At 33.4% G+C, this 27,846-nt stretch overlaps 2 protein-coding genes across 5 annotated transcripts in view; one reads left to right on the top strand and one right to left on the bottom strand.

The window, feature by feature from the left end:
* Window positions 1-212: 212 nt before the first annotated feature.
* LOC140750431 (uncharacterized) lies at window positions 213-4,320 on the top strand. Of its 2 annotated transcripts, XR_012103210.1 has the most exons (3): window positions 213-1,973; window positions 2,109-3,507; window positions 3,645-4,320. XR_012103210.1 is itself a non-coding variant. In XM_073083930.1 (2 exons), exons 1-2 carry the CDS (start codon window positions 1,932-1,934, stop codon window positions 3,153-3,155), a joined length of 1,089 nt encoding a protein of 362 aa, XP_072940031.1. In that variant the 5' UTR covers window positions 213-1,931; the 3' UTR covers window positions 3,156-4,320. The 2 variants fall into 2 exon arrangements, 1 of the variants encoding a protein (XP_072940031.1); XM_073083930.1 differs by having other exon boundaries at window positions 2,109-4,320.
* Window positions 4,321-6,057: 1,737 nt separating this feature from the next.
* nAChRa4 (nicotinic acetylcholine receptor subunit alpha 4) overlaps window positions 6,058-27,846 on the bottom strand; it is a 44,225-nt gene continuing 22,436 nt past the window's right edge. For all 3 annotated transcript variants that reach the window (XM_073083381.1, XM_073083382.1, XM_073083383.1), the window contains 6 exons: window positions 21,213-21,381; window positions 19,603-19,739; window positions 15,951-16,097; window positions 13,463-13,657; window positions 8,447-8,663; window positions 6,058-7,953 (listed from right to left, as the gene is read on the bottom strand). In XM_073083381.1, the coding sequence (XP_072939482.1) occupies window positions 7,759-7,953; window positions 8,447-8,663; window positions 13,463-13,657; window positions 15,951-16,097; window positions 19,603-19,739; window positions 21,213-21,381 (1,060 nt within the window). In that variant the 3' untranslated portion in view covers window positions 6,058-7,758. The remainder of the gene's footprint in view (window positions 7,954-8,446; window positions 8,664-13,462; window positions 13,658-15,950; window positions 16,098-19,602; window positions 19,740-21,212; window positions 21,382-27,846) is intronic.

The raw sequence follows: 27,846 nt of genomic DNA, 5'->3' as shown, positions 1-27,846 counted from the left end.
TTTATTCTTCGGGCAGCATAACGACGTCCTAAGGAGGTCCGCACTGTTCCACAGCTCGAGCAGTAATGTCTCGATGTCGCCAGTACGGCCCTTTTTATAGGACCGGCGCACGTGCACTTGTTTTCCTATTTAAAATGCAGGTAGTTTTACCTCAGGTGTTTAATCATTTCATTTTATAATAGGGGAACTGCCGTATTTGCTCCGACATATATAATAGAGCAATTTATTTGTTTTCAATCCTTAATGGCATGATGATTAGTGTAAATGTTGCATATTTCATCTTCAATCTAATATTTTTTGTATATCGTGCAACAATAACGTTAGTAGCAAGTTGTATCTACCTATTTCAATTTCTAGTTATTACCTATCCTGACATAAATAAGTTAAAATAATTTCATATTCTAGATAAGTTGTAAAATAGTTATTCTCTTTATAAAATTGTAATATTACCTCTCTTCTACGTAATACAAATTGTAGTAGAAATAGTGAAGACAGGTTTTTTTGTATTAGATTCATCTAAGCATGTGAAAATATATAAGAACATTCAATATTTCAAATATGAACTTAGTAAAATGTAAAGGATCATGTCTTAGGATATGTTGGTTAAGAAAATATTGTGGATGCACTTGTTACATTCCACTTTTATGTTGATTCCACAGTTGCTATTTATATTTTATAATTACGTTTTATTTATACTTTGTCATCTTTTATAAGTGTTGCATGTATTTTATATGAATTTTATTTGTATTAAAGTTATGTAAGGATTATTTAAGCGATAAAGCTAGCTCATTAAAAGAAAAAGCACGGTTGGCCATTTGAAAGTATTTGTTCTGTGATCAAGTGATTTCAAATGTAATGGACGTCATGGTCATGTGTTATCATTCGATTATTTATCATTAATTTTAATATTTTTGGTGTTTATCTATATTTTATAAACCTTTTACATACATACATTTAATCGATTATACAATTTTAAAAATATTTAATAGTGTATGAGACATGTTTAAAAATAATGGAATTAAGAGAAACGGATGTAATTCAATAATGTGATTTATACAATGAAAATAATATTGCTCAAAAAGTGCCAAAATATATATAAAATGTAATCTTTCATGGGCAGCTAAAGATACATACTTGCTTTGTGTGTATCTTTTGAAGAAAGCGCAGAAACGAAGCAATATTCAGTGATATTATGTACAAGATTTTGATGATAATATGTTTAGGACATCACCTTTTTATATTTTGGATAACTAATATAAGTAGTGTTGTATAAAACACTATAGTGCAATACAAAACGATAAACAATGTCAGTATATTGGCATGCATGAAAATCTGACAATAAATTAAAATTGTATCAATGAAAAAAAATATTCCCATATTATTCACAATGTGTTGATAAATCATTAACACAAAGTAATAATAAAGTATTGTAATTAAAACATGTGGTGAGGTATGTGTTACATGCTGCCCACTCCGCGCCCAGCAGTGGGATGTTAATGTGCACGGAGAAGGCGTGTTATTGGCACATTGTGGACGATGTTATTAGTCTAGTGTTTGTGATATGTATTATGAATGTGTATTGAGGAAATATTAAGGAAAATAAATCTTTTATGAAAAATGTTTTTTTCTTATATATAGTTTATACTTTTTTCTAATATATAGTTATTTGTTTTCTTATATAGTTTATTCACTTTTTATACTATATCTAGTGGTAACATATCTACGGTAATGAGAGTTGTAATGTAAGTCGTAAATATTTGAGCAGCTGGCGAGCTGGTCAACACGTCATTAAAGCAAATAGACGTAAACGATACTCGCAATTTTAGTAAGTATAACTGGCGAAAAGTGCACAGTCTTGTTAAATTCGACGGTTTTAAAGTTAGGTTACAAGGTAAAATAAACTGTTATAAGTAATTTGTGTATTCATCACCATGAAACCTACGGCAGTTCTTTTTTCATTATTTATCTTACAAGTGAGTATTGTTTATTTGTATCATTAAGTCCTCAGTCAATAAATAAAGAACCAACGTGATTAATTTTTTTTAAGGAAGAGATTTTAACTTAATTTTAACGACTTTTATTTTTATAAATGTTTGTATTATTTGCAGGTAAAGGGCTTATCTTTGGATGAATTTGCAGGAGCTATGTCATCTCTTGAAAATAGTTTTGGAAAACTTTTAAATGATGTTGTTAGTGATATAAGAAATACAGTGCATTGTACTATGTTAGCCATGGAACAGGTACTAGCGATGAGTGGTGCAGTCAGTGAACCTTCCGATTATAATTGTTATTGTCATACAGACTCTGTAGACGATAATTACAAATTACCATTACGCACTACAGAAATGGATAATCAAAATGATCCCACGAGCAAAGATATTGTACATAAAATAAGTTCTTCAATTTCAAATATTAACCAAACATTAAGCAATATTTTAGAGAACGATGGACATGAAAGGTTCAATCATGTTAAGAGAGTACTAAACCATGAAGCCAATCATTTCACTGAAGTGAGTCGTTTATTGAGACAAGAATTGGGGAAGATATCAACTAGACTAAGAAATGAACTGGAACACATCGATTCTGATAAACCATCCTTAGAGTCCCTTTGGAAGGATATGAAAATATTACACGATGCGGAGGCAAATGACAGAAATGTTTCTGAAGTGAATGAAATAAGCAATGTACTTAATGAAGCACTTAATGTTCTGCATTTAAATACAAGTAGTAAAGTCACATCGGATGAAGATAAAATTAAAACTATTATGGAGCAACTGGAACAAGAATCGAATAACGACAACGCTACATATTCCAATATAGACAAGGAAATGGCACAATGGAACGAAAAACGATCTAATTTACAAGGTTATTCTGATGAGAGTCCTAAGACCTTTAAAGATGTAGCTTCAAAAATGTTCAGAAATAAAGACGATATCCTAAAACAAGTTGAGAAATCACAGGCTGAAGATGCCGAAAATAAGAGTGAAAAAGCAGATTCAGCAGATATGGATTACGTATACGGTGGCTCGTCCAAAGAAGAGCATAAGAAGGCAATAGATAAAGCTAGGAGTATTATTGAAGATAGCACTCATACAGAAAAGGTGTTGGACGATTTTTTCGCTAAACAAGGACAAACTGGTGTTGACGTTTTTTAATAACTCCAAACCGCACGATTTTGATAGTTATAAATAATATTTCGTAATCTGTGGTAGCTTTAATTAAAAAATATTATTACATCTTCGAATGCGTCTAACAGATGCAAAGCAAACAAGTACGAGTAAAGTGAATTGTACTAGCGAAGACAATTTAGAGTGAATAAGATGTTTTCGATTCAAATTGTCATTTTGGGTATCAAAAAGTGAGGGCGAAATTCGAATTAATGTACAGTAGTGTAGTTATTTGAAAATCGAAATAGTGTACAGAGTAGGTACAGATGTACCATCAGAGTCTTCATTGCATATGTGACAGATTTTTGGAAGGATTCCTAATCGATCCCAAATTGACAATGTTTTTCCTTGGGCTGCAGATAACTATAACTATGTCCGGTTAAGTATATTATTTTGTTACAGAATGGTATAATAAATCGTATTAATAATAACACAAATACTTTACTTCTAAATAATAATAATTGTTATTGTAATTAGCTTAAAGATAAACTGGTGTCACTCAGTAAACAACTTACGCATGCAGTGTTAATCAATACAGTGGAATAAATCATACGTAAAAGAAACAACATGTCGTTCTATGTAATAACGATTTTATTAACAATATAAATAAGTTACTTACAAATTTATTATCTACAATTGAGCTGCGCTACTCTACTGCGAGCAGTCCAATGTGCTTTTATAATACTTACAGTACGTAGATAGTTAAAATTACTCTCAACGGGGCCCTAATCTATGCACCAATACAATAGGTTTCTAGTTCGTCTCCGTACTTCTTAATATAATAATTCACTATATTCTTATCATATTCGTAGCACTGCTAGTGCATTTGGTTAGTGCAAAACTTCGTAGATTTGTCTCCGTATATTACTTTTGGTGCATTAAAAAAACAATATAACATTTCAAATTGTAATATCAACAATATTACATATAGGTTACATGTACAAAGTTTTGCACTAATCTTAATTTATTTGTTATTTATTATTGACACAAAAAGCTTTCATTTTTCGTTTTACAATGTTTGTTACTTTTGTACATAAGTATATTTAATAATTTCTGTTCATAAAATTTTATTATTAATCATTCATTTCTTCAAATCCTGGCCTATTAACGGTTATAATAAAAAAAATACATAAGTAGTCTGTAGTATTTACAGTGACTGATTTTAAATTTACAGAAAATTGTCTTTTTACAACAGTTTATGACTATCTTCATCAAAATATTTGATGAAACGAAACACTACAAAAAGTGATCGTTATAATAAGAGAAATGATCAGGATTATACCTGTATATTTATAATGTTGTATTTATAAATTATGGAAATTCATTAATTAGCGAATTTCCTGGACATTTGTTCACAAAATTGAGCAATCATCACTTAACAGTTAAATGTCATATTGTACTAACTATCATAAGGAGAATCTTTTACATTAACACAAATGTATAATAAAATTGAACTAAATGTGAAATGAGTTTCCTTTGTTCGTCAGATAATAATGTAGTAGTGAGTACTTAAATCATAACATATATTTTTCTTATACGTAATAAAATCGATAGGTATTATTAATTCACTGTACATGTTCTATTCTACGACATAAAGAGTTAATTTCATTGAAGTACGAAGAAATGCCGTATCTAGGCGAAGTATAAGTAGATAAAGATAACAAGTGTAGTATTAGCTAATCTTATACTAGGAGCGTCGATTTTTTATTCGATGTCTATTACTAAATTTTCAATACGAGAGCATTTTTGAACATATCGTTAAGAACGCAAGGTTTTATACCATTTATTAGTTCGATTGAGCGTCTATAGAAATAAAGTGACAAAATTGGTAAGTGAAGTGTTTTGGGTAATTAATTATGGCTTCTAATAAAATTGATCTAATGGTTCTCAATAAAAAGAAAACTTAATTCTGCTAAAACGGGGGCTTTCGTTAATGTAAAGACGGAATATTAATGTCTGTCTGTTCATCCGTATGAGGGCATTTCCTAATAAATTTTCTTTGAATTATGTCTTTTTACAGTGTTTTATACGAAATACTTTATATTAAAAAATCAAATTGTGCTGTCAATCCACATCAATTTAATGTTTATCACGGCTAAAACTTGCATTGTTTATTTTGATTTGGCTTGTAGGGTAGTTTATGTTTTTGTTTTTTTTTTATTGTGTCGCTTTAATTCTATAGATGCGCTTTACAAAAAGGTTCAATGGATAAATTGTTCTTTATACATTTTTTTATAAATAAAAAAGCATGTAGGTAAGTGTAAAGATAGCTAGTGAAGTAACATTTTCCTACATTAAATATCTAATTAATTTGCTATATGATATTTTTGAACACAGACAGGATTTGTTCGGTGGTGTTTCGTTTTTTTTGCCTACTTAGTTTTATATCTAATTTTCACTACACACATTAGGTAAAATGGTATTTTCAAACTAGCTCTCAGAAGAATTTTGCATTCTATAATTTTATAGATGTAGTTTTCAAATCATAAGTACCTAATCGAAATAAAAAGCTGGAATTAATGAAATTGTTTTAAAGTTTACTTAAATAAAGGTTTTAATAAATATTGAATCCCATTACAGATATATAATTTAAATGTAGCTAAAAAAAATAATGTTCATAATTATGTATATCTAATGTTGTGCGCGAAATTACTATATTATTATATATAAGTCAGGGGACATACATTTTATGGTCTAATTAGGTCAGATACATAGATAAGAAAGTGAAGAAGAAATTTCTACTTTTTGCAAGTTTTTAGAGGAAGAAGACGAATATGAATCATTTTCCGTTTGACCGCTCTTGTGATAGTGATTTCCATAGTTGGTAATGTTGGCGATACATATAATACTACCTGTATTATATGTATCGCCAACATTACCAACTATGGATGTTACATAAATGACAATAGGCTGTAGAAACCTACGACCGCGGTCCTTTGCTACGGAATTGCGTACAACATCACTACTTTTCCGCAAAACAGTGCGGAAGAGTTGTAAGTGGAAATATTCATAGTTTAATGGGTTAAGATATACTATTCAATAGTTATAAGTCGTGTCGTGGAATAGAACACGTGCCGGCAGGACGGGTGTGCGTAAGGTATTGTAATGTTTTACAATGCAGTGATATTGTCAAACTGTAATAAAATTATAATCAATTCTAAAGTTTATTTTAGCTTTTAGTTTCACAATAAAAATAATTTATCTATATCAATAAGTTTCATAACGAAACTCGTTTTGAGAATAGAGTTAAATTAAAGATTTAAGGCGAAGCAGGAGTTTTATCTTTTTACTTTAATTATTTTTTTAATAAAAGTGGGGCGCGTTGCTTTTCTTATTATCTACACTCATTTCATTAATTCAAAGCTTACCTAGATATTGCTGCATAAATAATAATATGCCACTAATACGCTTTTATTAAAATATAAAATATATTTGTGATATTAAAATATCGTAGTTTAAACAATATCACTGTAACATACCTACCTACTTATACGGTGACTTCTTTAGAACCGCGACTGTAATTTGCTTGTAAAAATTATTTCTGACTGTTTTTTCATTAAAAAATAAAACATTTAGAAGATACTCTCTCAACTTAAAACCTTGAATTTTATGTAGTTTTACCTTAAATTTAATTTTGTTTATAAAATGTTTTATAGTAAAATATATAAACTATAAATAAAATACTTAGGTAGGTACTAACAAAAATGCAGTGATCAGAGTTTTCCTTTGCTTAAATTTTTTGTTATCAAATATTTTATTGTCATTCGTCGTAAAGATTGTAACAGATATTGTTGGTGGAGAATAACGTACACAAGCGGTATTTTTTGAGATAGTATGTAATACTTATCATCCATACATAGGTATGGGCACCTGTTATTTATCTCTCTTAAACTGTGGCCTACGAGCCTGTAAATAATAAAATCGTGCCCAGCATCAAGGAATCGCACACACAGTCCCTGGCAATGGAGGTACTAGGCAATGTGTACCTACTTGCATAACACACCCGGCAGCATAGATTTAAATTGATAGAGTTCAATTCGATAATTTGTTTGTAATGAAATTTCAGAGCTTATCAATTGAAATTTGTATGTGTTCTGGTTTGAAGGTATACTTAGGAAAAATTCCAACGTAGTCTCCAGGTGTAGCAACGCATCTGTAGCCGATCTCAAATAGGACTCTTATTCTGTCTGAGATTGATTACAGGAGTCGTTAGGTAGTTTTTTTACATTATTAAGATATAGGTAGGTGTGAGTACGCTGGGTAACATAGATTTATTTAACACCCACGCTACTATTTCGGCAATTACTCCCTTTAAATCTTTACATTTTTAACTAAACCTGCACTAGCAAAACCTTTCTATTATTTAAATCTATGCTGCATACGAAAAATCACGACGAAGACACTCCATACATTCGGTGAATCCTTCAAACACTTAATTTACAAATATTAATATAAATACGTCTAATATGAACATTAATAGGTATATCGTTTGCAGTCAAGAAAAACTCCTTTGTATTCATTTTGGATACCTTTCTGCCTCATCCTTTTCCAAACAAATTACAGCAATTATGACGCGATTACACCTTCGAAGTTACGAAGGCGGGGGACACCGTACGAGGGACGAAGTGGCTATTTGGTTGAACTGCTTGTCTATGGGCATCCTGTCGTCGTACAACGTCGGAGCTTGTAGGATGATGCCGGCGGTGCCAACCAGCACGGCCAGCGTGAATATCCATAAAAACAGGCGATCGAGCACCATTGCAACATACTTCCAATCTTCTTTCACCTGTAACAGCGTGGTAATCGTTTGAGCTAATGTTATAAAAAAATAATGTAGGTATCCTTTGACTGTACATTCGACTAGATTTCCTTCCTATTCCTTAGACTAGACATTCAATCTGCGCTAATGTGAAATCTTAATGAATTCTCTGTGTTCTAATTCTCTGTAACGGATTCAGTTTTATAGAGTTGATAGAGTTCACGCTGCTTTATTCAAGTTTTAGGACATAAGATAGGAAGGAAGTTCATATGTCCACCTGATGGTAGGTAAGTGGCAAATGTTATAACTACATACAGATGTAGAGTCGTAGGTACTTCAGCTCGGCCATATAAGCATTGCTACTTTTAAGTACTAAGTTAGAGCACCTTTTACATTCCTCTCATTCACCACACTTTCCAAACAACGATATGGCAGCGCTTACACTGTTATAAGACAGAAATATGTGTAGTGATGGATAAATAACTCAAGCATATAATTTAAAAATGGGTTGTAAGGATACCTTAGTGCTATCCTCGAGCATTCTCGTGTGTTCCGCGATAAAACGCACGCAGAAGCAAGTGCGGTGCACTTCGGGCGGGCAGGCGGAGTGGCTGAAGCCGGGCGGCGGGTCGGGTACGGGGCTCAGCGCCTCCTCCTCGGAGCCGGTCGGCAGCGCGCCGCCCTCGCTCGACCCGTGCACGACGCAGCTCCCGCCAAAGCGGTTGCTGTCGCCCAAGCTGGAAAATACTTTTGTTATGATCCAGAATCTCGAACGAGACTACTTGCATACGAGTAGTAGGCACATATCTGAGGCCTTAGTATAACTTTTAATATGACAAAAGTTCTCGACTAAAAGCTGCAAAATAGCAAGTTAATTTTAAAAAATATGTATGACTTTCCATGCATTTCGAAATCCCCAGGTTCTATTGTTTGCCGTTACGAATTGTTTGCTTAGTCGAACTTCAGCTAGAAGTAAATTTAAGAAATTTATATTTTAAGTCGCTATTTCGACAAATGAACTTTAGCACATCTGTCCATGCTTGGACTGAAGGCACTCTATGCATCTTATCTTGAATTCACGGACGGATGCTTGTGTGACATACTCGTATGTTTGTTTCCCATTTGCCGTTGATTACAGTCCATGAACTATAGTGGGTATTTAACATAATAAAGGGCCTTTGAGCCTTTGCATAGGTAGGTACTATTAGGTACTAATAACGATGAAGACTAACGAGCAAGTAATCAATTATGTATAAGTAAGGAAGTAGGACGTACGGCCTTTTTATGTGAAAAATCTATAATAAGAAAAATTAAGAATCATAAACACTTCAGCAGTTAGAAGATACCCCGTATCTATGTTATATCACTAAACACTAAACTAATCGACAGACCAGTCAGCAATCGTTGTGTACTGATCGGCCAGATGGGATAATATTCTGTTGTAACAGATTAAGTTGGCTCAGAATAGCTTTAGTAGCCGTAAATCTATCCAGGTAATAAACGCCCACAATCTACACTTATAGCCTTCCACTTAGATTGTGTTGTTGCCATAGTTATTACACGAAAACCCATCGACTAACTAACCAACTACAACATCATTCCGATACACTCTTAAACTCGGTTAGATTTTGTGTTATAAAAGTAACAAATGAACGTGAAGTTCACTTGATGATGACTAGGTATCTACTGACGCCCATGGACATTTGTAACCCCAAATAGGTTTAAAGTCCCACATAAGGTTTGCCATAGAAACGTTACTCGTCCTACTACTACTACTCGTACTAAGTAGGAATGCCTCGTATAAGTGTCTCTCCCTTACTACACTGTTTGAACTCCAACACAGCAGCATAGTTATACCTACCACCGGGTTGTTGTCAAGTCGTAGGTACCGACCTATATTAATCACTAAGGCATGAGCCCCATCAATATTAAAAGAAAGGTCTATACCTTTTTTTTTCAATGTCCTAATAACGAACTTCGGAAATCGGCTTCGATTTATGTAGTGGAACTGATTTGGGTTCGACAGAGTTCGTCTAGGTTCGGTAAAAAGTTCGGAGTTCGGATATTGGACCATCATATACTCGTAGCTACTTATAAAGTGTTCCAGGCGAAACGCTTACATATTGGTTTTGCCGTCAAATTTTGTAGTAGTTGATTAATAGTACATTACGATACGCGTGGCCAAAGTAGCCTATTTTTGCACGGCGTGAAGGTAGCGCCCGAGCGCAGCGAGGGTGCTAAACGCCGTGCAGATAATAGGCTACTTTTGTCACAAGTATCGTATACTATTTTATAGCTCGTGTGACATAAACCCGCTTATACTTGTGAAGAAATATGAAAAAATATGATAATTATTTTGAAACTTATAAATTATTGAAAGTAAAAATTATGAACAAAAAAAGCAATAAAAATGTGACACAACCAAAACCATTGAAATTTACAGAATTTAGTAATTATTCTGCACTTGTGATAAAGACAAATCTAACACCACACATATGTCGAAATCTATCAAGCCATTTAGGCTACATACAGGCGTATTAAAGAAACATATGATAAGCAATCACATAAGGTACTAATACATAACTAATACTAGTGATACAGTAGAAAATCGATTATCCGGACCTTAGTTATAAATATTCGCGATTGTTCGGATTGTGAAACGTGAACAAGTAACTTTGTATTAACCCTTACAGATCAGACACATTTTGTGTGACTTGTGCATTTAAATTCCGGAAAGTCGCCAAATCGCAACAAAATAGTTACTATAAAAAACAAAAACCCGATTGCTAAAAATATAACCTATGTTATCGCCACAATTTAGACGAATTTAGCGACACATCATGTATCAAAATTAATGAAGTCGTTTGAGTTTGCCAAAGAATGAAAAATACATGCGTAACAAACATATAGTCGAAAAACATCACCTTCCTAAATCGGTTTAAATAGCTTTTCTTCATAAACTCAATTATCCAAATTTTCGAAAATCCGAATGCCACAAATACGACAACAAATAGGTCGCTTAGTCGAGATTCTACTGGAGTAGTATTATGGCTAATTTTGATAACGATTCTTAATTTCCTACTATGGTGTGTAGCGAAAATAAAACAAACACAGTCAAAACAAACAATAAAATTCGATAAAGCCCAATAGTTAGTCTTATAGTGATGCTATTGCTTAGTATGTACACAATGGCAAAAACATTTATAAATACGTCGAAAATAAAATATTAAAATAATTATAGCTTTAAACAAAATACTCATTACTCACTTTTAATTTTTAAATGGCATTTAAAAGTATGAAACGTTCATAGCTATGTTTATTTTTTTCAACTGTGAGGGTAGTGTATTCATATTCGTACGGTGTAAAAATCGGCTACTTTGGACACAGAAATGCGTGGCTAATATGCGGGTTTAGGTCACAGAGTGCTATAAATACATTTTTATGTGGTACAAGAAGAAAGCCATTTGTATTAGGTATATTACATAACGAGGTCGCTTCATCTAACGTTAAGTGGTCACTGTTTAGAACCAAATACTCTATCTATCAAAATAGATATGGTAATGCCGTTGCGATCGAAAGAGTTTCCATAACTCTTGCAGTGGCTATAATTAATGTTGCCTCATAATCATTCCAACATGGTTAATCGTAGTCAACGGTCTGATTCCATGATTTCGTGAAGCATAGTGCGTCACTATAAACATATTCACTTGAGTAAGTGTAACTTACACAACGTGCATTCACTTAGAATCCAAAACAGTGTTTATGTTTGTAGTCCGTTGAAATTTTACAATTTTAGGAACGAATATTACATTTTTTAGAGGATTTTATTTTTGCGACATGTGTGGGGGGTCAATAGCAGCTTAACCTCAAGTTTGTGGGGTCGCCAGCCTTGCCCCCCGGCCGCCATCTTTAAAAACACTTTTTTCATTACACTCATCTATCATTTGTCTACCTGACTTGAGATCAAGCCCAACGAATCATACCAGTATGTCCACTGCTGCGCATACGGCCCCATTAGATTGTCGCTTTAAAATGTCGGTTTTTAAATATCCTTAATGTAAAGTAGCAAATGAGTATTCCTGCATCCACAGTCCACACCCTTCCACAGAAATGCTTTATGTTACAAATATATAAGGCGGTAGTACCGTCCCAGATACCATATTGGTCCTACAATTTTCTAAAATATATGAATATTAATCAAATTACACAAAGCTTCTTGGAGCGTTACGTCCGCCTCAGCTGGCTTAATCACTCTCACGTTTCACTCGGTTAATTACTTAACGAGATTGGGCTCAGTTCGCTCCACAATACCTTACTACATTGCAGTACCTTGTAATTAATATGCGAATATGATCTGAAATTCATCAATTTACATGATCATATCTACCGCAGTTATACGAGTAGGTTAGTGTCTATTTCACATACCACAAAGTGCTTGCTGCTAGGTACAGGTACTAAGTACTTATTTACAATAATTACAGTTTAAAAACTAAAACCACGCTAAAATCGCACAAGGAAAATCGTTAATACTGATTCCTGACGATCCTGATGAGGAAAATGGGATAAAATTATAAAAATCGCGTATTGTCATCGGTTCTGGATAATTGTTCAAAATTATAAAATTATCGGACCGTTCAAAGTGGATAAAAATCGAGTTCAAAGATTCCGTTACATACATAGGTACATAGATACAGCCCAGGCTAATATAAAAGCGTGCTAAAATCAACTGTTAGGTCCATACTGACCACATTGCAACCACAACGCAACTACATACAAACGACACCTAAGATACCGGCTACTCTATAGCAAAGACACGTTTTGTAGTTACCATAACTTAACAACTGCTCGCCGACACTTTGTCGCAGCGGTGTGTTGTGGTTGTGGTATGTACGTGTGAATGTGAAGACAATTAGGCTTGTTACTAATCAATTCAATCAATCAACGCCTGTGGTTGCGTGCGGTTAACGACGTATCCTGGCTCACGTGATAATGACTGTGGTTAAGCTGTTCTATTCTACCTCACCTCTTAACCACTGGTAAGACCTTTACGTGAGGTATTTGAACTCAGTGAACATGCATCGATGATAAACCTACTCCAAGAAGAATAAAAATGTTTTTTTTTGAGTTGGTAAATGTGTCAACTAGTAAGTATATTTATTAGTGTATTATCATTTATTGTACTACGAAATTTATTTAGCTTCAGGTTTAGGTCAGGGATATTATTATAATATCAGGGATATTTTAATGGAGTTATTATTTAGCAATTTTGAATCAAGATAATTATGTAAAGTTAAGTACGCACGACATGAACATTACAATTTTGTAAATTGTATTTTTGTAGAATTTAGGTATATCATTTTAAGCAAAACTACAAAGAAAGTTTTAGAACCTCGCGTTGTGTAGTACATTACATTAGTAGTACATTACGACTATTTATTTTCACAGCATCTTATTAATTTTCGTAGCAAAACATTGTATTGTATTTTATGATTTCATTTTAAATAAAATCTTTGTAAATATTATAAGTTTGCGTTACCCAGATTGCACATAAGTGGTGTGCGTCAAGTCCTCCTTGCTGGGCGTGCGTGTGAGCGGGCGGGGCGGCGCGGCGGGCGGCGGCCAGGCGCCGGGCGCGCAGCAGTCGTCGTCCGCGGCCGCCAGCCGGTACGGGTAGAGCGGGCGGGCGGCGCCCCCGCAGCGGACCACCACGCCGCACGCCGTGTAGCGAGACCTGCGTTACATTATGTATTTGTAAACACATTAATAATAATATTTTTTTTATCTCAGATAACAGAGATCCATTGTGTTAGTTACAGTTAATGTTATGGGCCACAAAAAATCCTGTAATACCGAGGATCTCAAACATATTTCCCCACAAGACGGTCAAACGATGCCAGTACAAACAGCAGTGGCGTGTGGATAATAGTTCGGCGGTAAAAAAATCTACAAAAACTAATAGCTTCTCCCTCTTCTGCCCCCTGTAGGCCTCCAATATCTGCAAAGGTACATTATTGCCCACTTTGAGGAATAAAGATCTTCTTAAGTCAATCAAACGTCTAATGCCATGAATACCGGTAGGTACACAATATACATTTTATGATCTATTAGGTAGGCCTTTCATGTACTGATAAACTGTGTAAACTAAATTTTAATAGGGTAGGTACCTACTAACTAGATATGACAACAAGGTGTAAATTTATCCCATAATTGTCGCTGGGCTTAACTGATTGGATCACCGCTCCTTCCGTTATAAGCTTCATCCGATTAGGATCGGGACAGTAGTGTCTTAGACCGCTACTCAAGTATGTAACATCATTTCAACACCCTTCAATCTATTATTGCAGGATAACAATTTCTATGTTCATAAAAATATGAGTAAGTTAAAAGTATTTTATATATTTTCAGGTATTCTCATACTGAAATGTAACGTAAAGAAAGGTTGTCGACCTTTATTACATTCGTGTGAAATTCCCGCACAATATTTTACAGTAAAATAAAACTGAACACTAATTGCAATGGGTTTCCCTGTGCGCTTTGCGGTTGAGCGCGAAGTGAAAATAAATGTTTAACACGCGCGCCATTCATAAAGATTTAATCCACGGATTATGAATGATTTTTATAATATTTTTCCTCCATGTTCCATGGGATTTGCTGATCAAATGTAGTCTTTAGTAAAAGGATAAAATAGTGAAAGGCGTGGATGGAAACACAGCCTTATTGGTTTTGGCAGTGAGCCGTCTGACGAGCCATTTACGTAACGATTTGAAACCGCAGCAAGGTGCGGCGCCGGTCTATTATACCACTGGTAGTCTTAATGGACAATCATTGCTGAGTGAATTATAATACCTCGATATACTCTTAGCCATTTAGTTCATTTATGATACGATAACTGCCAACATTAATAACGTTTCGAATTTTGGATGTCTAACGTTGTCAGTCGTTCAAAGAAATGTGATTTATAAATAAGCATAGGCGGGTGTAAAAATTCGTTATATATATATATAATATTAAAGTAATTGCGGAATAAAAAATCGGAATCGGAATAAACAAAAATAAATATGATTGTGATTTTATTTTCATTTACAAAATATTTTCATTTTCAGTGATATAATTTTGGCCCTTGTAATATCGTACCTATGGTATACAAAAATTGCCTAAGTAATACCTGCAGATTATACCCGTACGAGCTGCTTCCGTTATTGTATGGGGGATACAGGGGGTCAGTATTGATCTGAATTCTGAATAGATAAGATACAATGACTAAAAATTTCAAGTACATTTGGAAGGTACATGAACCTGTTGTCCCTGCAGTCTCTGGATCAGAATAGTGCTGCGTTATTTTCTGCCTGTCATAAGAAGCGACTAAAAATTAACTTCTAGGGATGAGGGCAGCAAAAGCTCGAATTACTCAGCCAGTGATACAGCGAAAGAATACACTATGTGTGGTCGCGAATCATCGTAAGCACCCGACGGTGCGGTTAGCGTAAATTCTCAGAGGGCAGAGGGAGATAGGAGTGCTCTGAGGACTCTGATTGTTTCACAGAATCCTCTATGTTCTTCCTTAGCACTCAGGACGGTCACCCAGTAAACCTGTATAATCCTGTATAATCTAGTATCTATCTGTATAATCTATCCTGTATACCAGATGACTTTTACACGTTTTCCCGTCTTCAGAACAAAAAGAAAGAAACAGAAAAAATTACATATGAAAAAAATCCTTACAGTTAAAGTACTTCCAAATTTATTTATATATTAAGCTTATAATATTATAAGTAGAAAGGGCTTTTGCGGGGACGATAAATAAGCGAACAACCTCGTAGACCGGCCTTTAGACTAACTCATAATTAATTTATACTTGTTACCGGCTCTCGTCTTAATTTACAATTTTGTAGACTTTAATTGTGAGTGTCAATGCGATAAAACGGAATAATTGTTAAGACTTATTTAATATACGTTTTAAACTTTTAAACAAATGAATATAGGTATAAAAAGCTATGTTAATAATAGTTAAAGTGCAGTCTTACCTTGTAGTATCAAACTTATATTGTGGTCGCTTCATAAAGAGTAATCGGGGCAGTATGTGTATAAAAACCCTTTTGACCCACGGTGCCATCCGATGTGTTTGCGGCGACCGGAAATGGACGTTGAGTACGACTACAGTCACACATATACTGTAACAAAACAATAAAGTTCATTGTTTGGCTCCAACCTATTTAAATCACGCTTTCCCTCTTCCGTGGAGGGCGAGTCGGATAATTTTGGAACGTTTCAATGTGGATCGGTCGATATACTTACCTACGGGATAGTGGTCAGATCTGTTGGTACTTACAGTTGCATTTCAATATATGGACATTAAACGTGTAAGACACGGGCTACAGCAGACAAAATTCTAACCATTTGTCTAATTTTCGTAACAATAATCTTAACAGGCAGTGCCCTTGTCTGTATAGCTGTGTTATGTTTTATATAATTAGGTCAATACACATTATATGGATGAATATTTCCTTGTCTGTCACGGCACGCGCCTGAAACGCTCTATATCTGTACTTATAAATAAAAATTAATAGATCAAAGTCATTGGAGACAGTTAGTCCTTATGTTATTATTGATAATAAATACCCTGCGAAGTAAGGTAACATTTATGATACTTTTTCCAGTTACCTACACTTACTTACAGGCAACCATACTCTTGTTCTATGGTTGGTTTTTAATACTTTTTTATTTATATCACTCGTGTGAGGTCACATTCAACCAAGCATCTATGAATATGTCACAAGAATGTCAGCTGACTCAGAAGTAGTGCTTTCGATACATAGGGCAGCTATAAATTTTATAACTTGACCTGAAATCCAACTGCTGTAGCTAAGATTTACATATTTTCTAGACCAATGTATTCGTAGCTATATATGAGTGAGTATTTGTATATTTTTTCATATAACCACAACCGAAGATTTTTAACATTTAAAGCAAGATTGAGGCATAGTAGCGATGTTATTTTTTGTTTATAAATCTTAACCAAGCAAAGTTATAATACTTCGATGTACAAGTCTGCAAAAACTTTTAAAGACTTTAGCTATAAATTCTTACCTACCCATTTAGTCGTGAAATAATGGGAAAGCTTTACAGTGCGGTTTCAAAAGTAAAAAGCTCGTAATTATCGCCACAAAATGGTTTCCATCAACCACTCGGTATTTTTCACTCAAGGTGCACTATTTGAGACGTTATTTGAGTGCATACGGCCAGTGGTCATTAAATAGGTATAGGCTAAGTATATTTGTTGGTGATTTTTAGCGTTCCATACTCAAAGGTTAAAAACTGGACTCTATTTCTAAACCTTCGTTAGTCTGTCTGTCTCAAGGCTCTCTTGAACCGTAATGAATAGATTCTTGATATATTTGGAGCGTGTAAATACCTAACTAATAATAAGACAGACTTCTATAGATAACAAATACTATAAAAATATAAATTTAATGGGACAGAAGTCACAAGCCTCTTAGCCAATTTTAAACTCTACACACGTATGATTTATTAAAATATTTTCATCTCTCAATAACTACAAATAAACCTGTTAGTAATATATTATTTACTCATATTGTACAGGCACCTAGGCATCTCGTAAATAATGTATAATATCACCGCAATATAACATTACAAGTCACAGTTATTCGCAAACATACGCAATATCCCTAAATGTGAGCAATTAATCAAGATTTATCGGGTTAATCCCAAGGCGGTGGATGGTGCGAGAAACTTGCGAGAGGAAAGAGCGCGTCCCTGACTCCCGACTTTTGGTATAGCCCGACAAACTTATCTGTGCTTGTGGCAGGGGCGCCACTGGCCAACATTATGTTGCTAGTTTGTCAACATTATTTAAGAAGTGGAAAATTTTAACGATTATTGACAATTATTGATCCATAATATATCATCATCATTTATATCATCAACATATTTTTTAACGATTATATTAGAGATTCGTAATCATAGGCATAATAATGACTACGAATCTCTAATAATATTGTGATTTTTTCATTTTATTAAATTTCCTAATTTTATAACATTATAAAATATTAAGGTTGGTAAATTTATAAATCGCTTACAAAGGTGGCAACAAATGACTGTTTTCAAAAACCGCCATACGCACAGAAAAGTTTGTCGGACTATATTTACCAGACTTTACGGCCCGGCCAATAACACTCAGATGACTTAACATAACACAGCTACTTGCCTCTTCCAACAAGTCCATTAAATCTGTCGAAACCTTGCTGAAATTTTAGCCGTCTACAACGATTTTAAGGGATTGATTTATAAGTTCATAACATTATTATAAGTTCAGTTTTGCATCGCTAGAGCATGATCAGTATAGTTTTTGCATTAATTGAAATATACAAAACCCACCTGAATATAATTTAGATAATTTGCCGTCAAAAAATATTTTTTTGCAAAATCTTTAAATTAGTTTTTAATGTGTCAAACTGATTCCGTTTTTCATGCATACATTATTTAATTTAAGATGTCTGTCACAGAAAGGAAATTAGATCATCTTTAAAATGAAATTTTCCTCGTTGAAAAACTTAGGTAAAGATATAATTGGTATATTCACTATGCAGGTAGGTATATTATGAGAAAAATGGGCAAAAACATTGTCATATAAAAGCGTAAAGTCTACTGAAATTTAATTTTCTGCCAGCCTACAGAATTATGCAATCAAATACCTTGTTTGGAAAACGGTCTTTTAATTTATATGGAAATTATGTAGCTTGCAAACGCTCCAGACTTAAGTTACGTACGTAGTTTAATTACTTTGACGTCATAACTCAAAATTCTATTCAATTGACAATTTAGTAAACACGAACTATGACACCTACGTTATTATATAAACAGGTGTTTAAGAACAATATTATTTGTATAATAAACGTATTATTAAGCGGCACTTTAAACATACGATAACATTAACATTACGTAGTTACCGGTTAAATGAATAAAACATAATATAATTTTTTTTACCCAATATTATGAAATTGAATTCGACAGACGTTATGACACGTAGACAGTTTGTGCAGTCAGTTAAAAAGAGGAAATGAGTCGACGACACTCTCACTATAATAACACACCTAATATTACATGAATTAATGTATGTGTAGTAGTCGTTTAGTATTTTATATTTCTAACTAATACCTAATGACTAATACCGTACGACTATACTAATAGTCTGAGAGTATCGTCGAGTCATTTCCTCTTTTTAACTGTCTGCACAAACTGTCTACGTGGCATAACGTTTGTCGAATTAAATTTCATAATATTGGGTATAAAATGTTTTATTAATTTAATTAGTAACTACGCAATGAAAACAAAACAAAACAAAACTTTTTATATTTCTAGTAATTACTACTACTTGTAATTACTATGCAGCAAATTTTTAACAGGCATATATAAAGCTGGTTTAAATTAACGCAGCAATTGGGGTTCACAGCATGTAGGGTACTATAGTGAGACTCTTACGAGTATGACTCCCAGTCACTTAATAAGTTGAAACGTCTCATGTATGACTACCTCATGCTTCATTATGACCTCAACCATCTTAACAACGTCAATACAAAGAAGATTCGAATAGTTATATCACCCGGTAATTAGTGTACTAATTAGGATCCACAAGTTATTATAATTGATTATTATTACCTTATTGACACGAGAATCATGGCGAATATAAGATATTTTCCGAGAAGAGGTACGACCAGCGACGTTGGCGGTATAATCTCCACGACCAGCAAGAAAAACACGTGGAGGCTGATCAAAATCGATATCGAGAGCGTTACCTGCAGGAAAATGAGACTTTAGCGTTTTATGTTATGAGGACGTGAAAAGCTATTTTCTTCTTATATATAACGTAAAAAGATATCCCACTTGGATTCAATAATGCACGCGCAACGCATAATTTTAGAATATTGTAATATTGACCACAGCATTACGTCAGATACTTGTTATGATAGGAATTTTCTTGTGACTCCAAAAACACGCTTTCTACACTCTACAAATGCTTCATAATGTGACATTTTTAACGTTTAATTTTGGGTTTTTATAAAAGTATGTACTTAACATCAATAGAGGGAAACTTAAGTTTCATGGCCATGAAATGGGATTTCTTGAGAACACAAAACTGCTTAAGTATGTTTTTTTATTTAAATGAACGTAAGGTTCTGCCAGCAAAATAATAATTGACATGGATTCAAAGGATTTATTTGTCTCATCTATAAATATTTAATATTTGTAATATTTTTACTGTTTTAAAAGCTTAGCTGAAACTATTTTAATATTATAAAATTGGTACCGTCGCGTATAACATTATTTTTTATTGTAATGTTCTGCAATATAATAATAATATAAATGCTACTTCAGTATAACGCAGCGATAAAATCCGATAGTAATTATCGCTGTACATAGATTTACATTTCACCAATTTGATCAGACGAATAATCTGTTGATTGGGAAATAATGATTTTAACGAATGGAGATTTATGTAGGATTAAGTAACTACTAACTACTATAATTTATTCTATGTTAGCCAAGATATTGCAAAATAATTCTATTCAATATTGCACTTTATCATTAAAGTTTGTTGATAATATTTTTCTAACTATTCTAAGTAGCGCTAAATTATTTTTTAAGTAGCTACAGTTTATAACTACTTAAGAAGGCTTGTGTTATCTTCGCCTGTCTACAGTTTGTTGAAAAATGCTGATTAATGTACAGCTTAAGTGTCTGTGGCTTTTGGTATTCAAAGTGTGAAGGAAAAGCCAATAAAATTGGCGTAATTTTTCAAGCCTCTCTTGACGACGCCGCTGCGGTGAGATGTTGCTTACACAGCGGCTTCGAGGCTTCCCTTCTTATTTTACACCCTTTTGTAATAATTTCATAGCCATGTAATAATTTTATGATGACAAGGTAGCTTCTATAACAATAGACTTTTATGACGTCATTTCTCTTTGTCTTAATTTTGACAGCTATGAATAACTGAATCCACTTGCTAAATCCCATTACTCAAGATCGCTAGTTCTTATAATTATTATTATTGTATAAGGTCTTTTAAATTTAATAAAACTGAATCGAAAATATAAACCGTTGAGTATATGTTATGATTTTAAATAATTTTCATGGATTAATAAAACAATCTATTTCGACCGATATATTTTCTTATCGACTTAATGAAATGTGCTAAGTATAAAACATGTATCTATGTAAGTATTATTTTTCAAAATACAGAAAATAAGAAAAAATTGTCATTTACGCACCTTTTCTCCGCTGTCTGAAGGTAAATAGAATGTGAGAACTGTAAGAAAAGAGATCCCCATACATGGAATGATGATGTTCACTGTGTAGAATAGCGTTTTCCTTCGCATTGTAATGTTGAATGTGATATCCAAGTACGGCTCGTCGCAACATGTGTAGAATTTTTCGTTCCTGCACAAATATTTTACCGTTATTTTACATATAATGTGACAAAAGTCCTTTTTACAAATAATACACAATTTATATATTACGAATTTGATATCGCAAATTATAATGGAAATATTGCATGATGTTATGTCTTGCAATTCGATCACAGAGGTTGAAACTACACGAAATAATCTATTTGTAATTCATGCACTTACGACGTGTCCATCTCTCGCCGCTACCGGAGTAGGACTGACTCGATTTGACGGGCGTGTTTTAATTCTGTCATTTCTTATACAAATGGCGGGTAGTACAATACATCTTGTTATTCAATCGGTGGGTAGTTACACCACACATCAACAATGAAACTATTAGCATGGGGTACACATATCTTTTTGACACTTAGCCTGTGTCACATGCACATAATTAAATAGTGAAGTAGAAAGTTAAATGAAGCAAATCGCATCGCAAAGTAAGAAATCTTGGATCAAGCACAAATCGTAAAAATTACAGCGAGTCTCAACAGGACTGAGTTTTCATCAACTTTTATTACAATTATTTATTACCTTAAAAACAAATTATTTACACACATCCTAACAACATGTTTCGTATAATTTTACCACACATATATATCAGACAGCACATACATGTCAATACAACATAATATTTACTTATTTCAATAATATCATGTATCAGTGGAAGTGTAGCTAAATCTTGAAATGTTCCAAATAAAGCAGCTTTGAATTAATTTTTAAGAACTTAGGTAATACAAAATGAAAGTAATTTAAAGGCGTTATGTGTAGGTTGTCTTTATAATATTATATTCTCAAGAACGTGTTCGGTGAAAATCTCGAAAGCCACGTAAGTAGAAGGATTATGTGGGTCTGTTGCCATCAACCCGAATAAAGTATCTTATCTTACAGTATTGTACTGTATATGAGGAGTAAAAAATTGTGTCTGAGTTTTGAGACCATTTCTATCGTCAATACATTTCCCCCTAGGTATGTAAAGACAACGGAACAGAAATGGTTTTATCTGTTCCACGGTAAAACCCCTAAATACACTCTTACTTCCTTCACCAGTCGCGTATAAAGAGACTGCTACGCCAGAAGTACTAGTAATAATAATATTAGGTAGGTACTCAAATTCTTTCAATGTAAATAAATTTCATGTTAAATACTGTCTCATTGATTCAAAAATCATGATTAACTATATCCTTATGAATGATATATCTACCTTTATAAGTAAATATTATGTGGTGAATTACGAAACAGTTTAGGATGATCAAAAACATATTTGGGGTAAAGCTTTACTTGGGCTTCAATGAAGACTTTCTAAAATAACCCATCGAACGAAATATTATGGTACATCCATAGTTAATATAAAAACGTACTCATAATAAATAAAACATTAATTATATTATTTAGTGTACGGTGAAGAGCTAACCTATTTGGTACTTAGAATACTCCACGAAATATACCAACATGATATGAATGTTTTCACATTTAGCGTTGTATTTTATCGTAGATACTCGTATGAAAGCAACTAACATTACTAAACCTTTGAGATAAATCGCGCTCGAATGAAGCTCATCTATCTCGATTAAACCCCCATATGATATGAGCCAGCTAATAGGTTTTCGCAAATCTACCTATTTTTACTAAATCTCTCCGTATAATGAAATTCAATTCAATAAATTTATTTCGTTTACAAGTTTATGATTTGTTGTTTACCAAAATACATCCAATAAAAATAATTTTACTGTATTCGCACGTATCAAAGTCTCCTTTTATGACACCGTTTTTGTCAACATGGAGATCGTCAAATACAAGCCTACGTGCTTTACAGTGTCTTAAGATTTCGTAGTTCACCATATAAAAAATATGATTGTTTTGTAATACCTCGAAGTTTCCGTTATAATAGGTATTTATAATATTATATAGGTATTAGATATGTTTTTATAAGTTGAGAGAAATCTAGTTTGAATTCGAACCTGATATTCGATGTGGAATAATAGATACTCGTATTAGTAGTCGTAAGCACCTTACATAACGTTCCTTAGAGGACGGATATAAAGAAAAACGTATCTATTCATTTAAAACAAATAGGGGCACAATTTATGACAGATGACAAACACGTAAAATGTATGTGAGGGGCAATTTTGTGGAGTGCGCCATAAAAACGATCGGCGTACTTACCCGCGCCCGGGGCATTCGACAATACGAAAATTACATTTGAATTATACCATAAAATATAACTTATGCTTTTTCTCGAATAAAATATACACCTCTTTTTATTCAGCGAAACACATAGAATATGCATTAAAGTAGTACCAAGCGATTATTCAGTATTGTCCATGGACATCAATAATGAATCTCAGATAAGATTGAAATACATGGCTACTCCTTACGACTAACTTAGTTGGATTGCCTCGAATAAGTGCTTACTCATTATCATGTCGTTAAAAGGCAGAAATAGTTGCGGAGATAGTACCTGTGGAGACGAATCATGAATAACTCTACCACTTTTAATATAGTACAAGATACCAAAATGTGGCCTAAGGCTCGAGAATTTTAGAGAGGTGGTATAAGAATGGATTAAGAAACATTGATAGCAACCGATCGGCTAGAAAGACGACATATCGAAACAATCTGAAAAATTCACGATTAACAATGTCCCAACGAAACATTAGACAAGTTAAAACAACATTTTTCATGTTGTAACATAAACATATACTTACTGTGCAATTCTATAAGATCGTTTTATAATCTCGAAAGCGGAATGCACGGTAAAATATCAAACTCATATTCTTTTTAAAGTCGGCAGTGAGATTGATGCTGCAGTTTTAAATATGGAACTAAGATGGAGCCTTGTGTGTGAAGAATTCTGACATAATATATTATAATACAGCATTATCTTTACATTAGAACGTCGAGTTTAAATGTTGTTGAGCTATATCATATATATGTCAAGATTCGAATTCGTCTTGTTAATGTAAATTAGCACAACGTAATGTAATACAAATATTTGTTAATTTGTCAAGTTATATTAGCTCTAGCTCACGTATAGAACATAGATAGATACGTAAACGAAAAGTCCACAGATTGTGAAGCTATTCAGTTTAATGGAGTACTTTATCTTCTATCTAAACTCTATTAGAGAGATAGGAACGATCTTTTAAGTTCTGTAAAATCTCCCATCAAATTGAACACTTTCAAAACGGTAAAGTAAAAGTTCTTTTCTCACCTATTATGTCTACAAAAAAAAAGATCACACGGTAATAACAAACTCTACATATATAAATACGAGTACAATATATTGGTACATACCTAACAATATATGTTACGTTAAATATTATTCCTTTGTTGCATGTTTTGTGTATCTTTAACATTGTCTTATCCACGTTTACTTCTCGCTATCACGTTTCGAGTGTTTTGACCTTTCAGAGTTTTAGCATGGTTGGTTAGTGTTGGCTATTTACTTTAATTAGTGTTACTAAGTACCACAGTACGGGTCTACTAACAGTGAGGTTTATAACTTAGATCACCGCACTGGCCATGTAGAGATTGGTGGTTAAGAGCTTTTTTAAGAACTATAGATTTCTTCAGGATGTTCTCACTCATATAAAATTAAATAATAAAGAGTACATTCCTGATTCGAACCCTGGATACTGCGATAGAGAGGACGAGTTCTAAACCATTGCTAACACTGCTTCTATTACTGTTACGCGGTAACAGAGTTTCATTGTCTTCAACAAGTCCCGCGTGGACTAAGTAAACGATTTATTCGAGATACTCGATGTTATCAAGCATTATATGTAGGTACCAACTAAAGTTTAGATTAGAAGATATTGCGACATCTTGGTATCCAACACAGCATAAAAATAGATCGCTATTTATCGTTTGTTTACAGACCTTTCCGTCGAAAGTTTATATATTTTATTTGAGAAGAACCCAAAGCTCTTATTATATGGAGTATGTGAGTGCGTCCCGAAATACGAGGGGGCGTTGCGGATTTTGTCAAGAATACGTACAAAATCCTATTTGTACTTCGGTAATGTGTATTCGTCGTGGAGCTTATCCATTTATTTTCTACTATATAATTTTCATAAACATTTCTATTGTTACGTGCATGTTAAATTAATAACAACGTATTTTAAACTTTTGTGTTAAATAGAAATAATATAAAGCTCCATACTTTTGAATTTAGATTTTGAGATTAAGTGACGAGTGATTACGTGAGTGATTAAAGTGTTATAAATAATTAATCTATCCCATTTTGCTGATTGAAAAAAATCGGTAAATTGTTTATATAATTAATACCGGGCGTAGAGTTACAGTAGAGTATAAAAAAGAAATTTCGTGTAACCATTCGAAAGTCGTAGTAAAGATATAAAGGGTACCAATACAAAATACCTTTGATCACACTCAAAAAGAGTGTACAGTGATATTCGTGATAAGGGATGGTGAATGGAACCCTTCGAGCATGGCTTAACGACGCAAAGAGGATACATGTCGTAAACGCGCTGCTCATCTAAGTGATGTTACGAATGTTGTGACTACCAACCACTCATCTCATAGGACAGTTTTGTTTAATAAAGCATAGATAAAGAGCTTTAATTTATCTTATTCACACAAACAATTGTACAAAAAAGACGTGATATGGTTATATTCTGAATTCATCTGAATGAAAGCAATTCTAAGGCTATTTAGTGTTTCCTAGTGTATAAAGTAATTGTTTCTCGGGCTGTAATAAATTTACGTGAAGTGTCAGTTTCTTTAGTATTATACAACCTAATAAATCTGGTTTTGCTTAAGCAGTTGCTTTTGCCAACCAGAAACAGGACTAACGTAATATATATGAATAACAATGTATTTATTTGTAATAGATTTCAAGTAAGCTTCAGCAAGACAGTATCTAGCAGTAATCTGATCGACTGTGTTTCTATTTTTAATTTAGTTCTCAAATTCTACATAATTTGTTACAAGTTTATTTTTTCAATAACAATTTTCATTAATCGTCGTAGCCATGTTAAGTAGTTATCATGGTAGACAGAACTCTTATCTTTAATCGATCTTCAAATGTTACATAAACATTACTGAAGTTGAAGTAATGGACATTTTCTATAATTGGTGTGTACCATCGTGGGACTATCCTGTAAATCCCATAAGCTGTATGGTGTGGTGAGTTAATAACGAGTCTGTAAAGGGCCGCAAATAATAGCCGCAGGTCCGAAGGGACAACGCGCGGACCTTTTGCTCAATTTGCGTTTATTTACCTCTGTTCCTGTCCTTGTTACCGGTTTGTTTTAATCTGCTTTGTTTACAGCAATGATAGGTATCTAAATTCGGACATGGAAGATCCGGCTCCGATTTCCAGTATCTGAACGTGAAATGTAAGATTCAGATATTGGAGTTGATAGAATGAAACTATAAATAAATGTAATTAATTCAATAATTATGTCTTTACTTATTACATCTATTTGGTGCTAAGTTGCCCATATTAATCTTATTACTTTTATAGAGAACATTAGTAAGATATTGCTTTTTTATATGCACATGCCTCATTATACGTGTGCTTTACACGTGAACAGTGGCGCTACTAGTGGCTCATATTGCTGGATCACAAAAGCCAAAAACGTGGCTTTACATTCAATCAATTGTTTAAATTGTATGCATTACAAAAATATAAAACCAAGTACATTTCTTTATCTGACCCTTATTTCACTTTATAAGGTTTTTCTGTTCTCTGACCCGAGATAATATTCTTGATCGATGCAAAGTGACCTCTCATATCATCAACGGACGGGGAAAATACGAGAAAAAATATCGAAGCGAAGTCGAGTGTTAAACAATGGGGTGGAACAATGTAAGGTGAACTAGGACGCGGCAATTATTATTTACATTCATGAGTGCAACTACATGACACGGAAGCACAAAGCTTTAATCTTTATTAACGCTGCTGGGAGTTGTGACTGACACAATAAAATAACTATCATTTTTATTACAATTATAACTGTGAAGTTTTAAATAATAAAAATCATTTGAAATTTAAAACAGTATACGTAGAAAATCGTTCTAATACCGATATGGTTATTATGCTTACTTAACAAATCAAGCTTTTAAACTCTTAGAAGACAGGTAGCGGTAGAGACAGGTGTCCAATAAGTACACAAAAGTAACTACTTAACTTTTATCAACTTAAAAATTGAATATGACTCGATTTCTTTTATTTGGAGTTGTCTTTGATCTCCAGTTTATAAAATTACAGTAAGGAGCAAACGAGCATACCACGCACTGATAGTAAGTTGCTACTGCCGTCTGTGGACGTAACCTATCCGATAGTATAGTACAGAGTTCTATTGAAACCGATCACGACAGTTTTGTCAGTCCTGGGGTCTAAGATACTCGTCTTATATTTAAATTAGTGTATGTGGTAGTTATAGTAATGACGAGTTTTTGCCCGCGGCTTCGCTCGCGTTACGAAGTAATA

The sequence above is a fragment of the Epargyreus clarus genome, unplaced genomic scaffold (assembly GCF_041222505.1).
Source record: "Epargyreus clarus isolate Ecla_fem2 unplaced genomic scaffold, WU_Ecla_fem_2.2 ptg000019l, whole genome shotgun sequence".
NCBI lineage: Eukaryota > Metazoa > Arthropoda > Insecta > Lepidoptera > Hesperiidae > Epargyreus > Epargyreus clarus.
The sequence above is the reverse complement of the archived record's forward strand: the minus strand, read 5'-3'. Positions and strand labels throughout refer to the sequence as shown.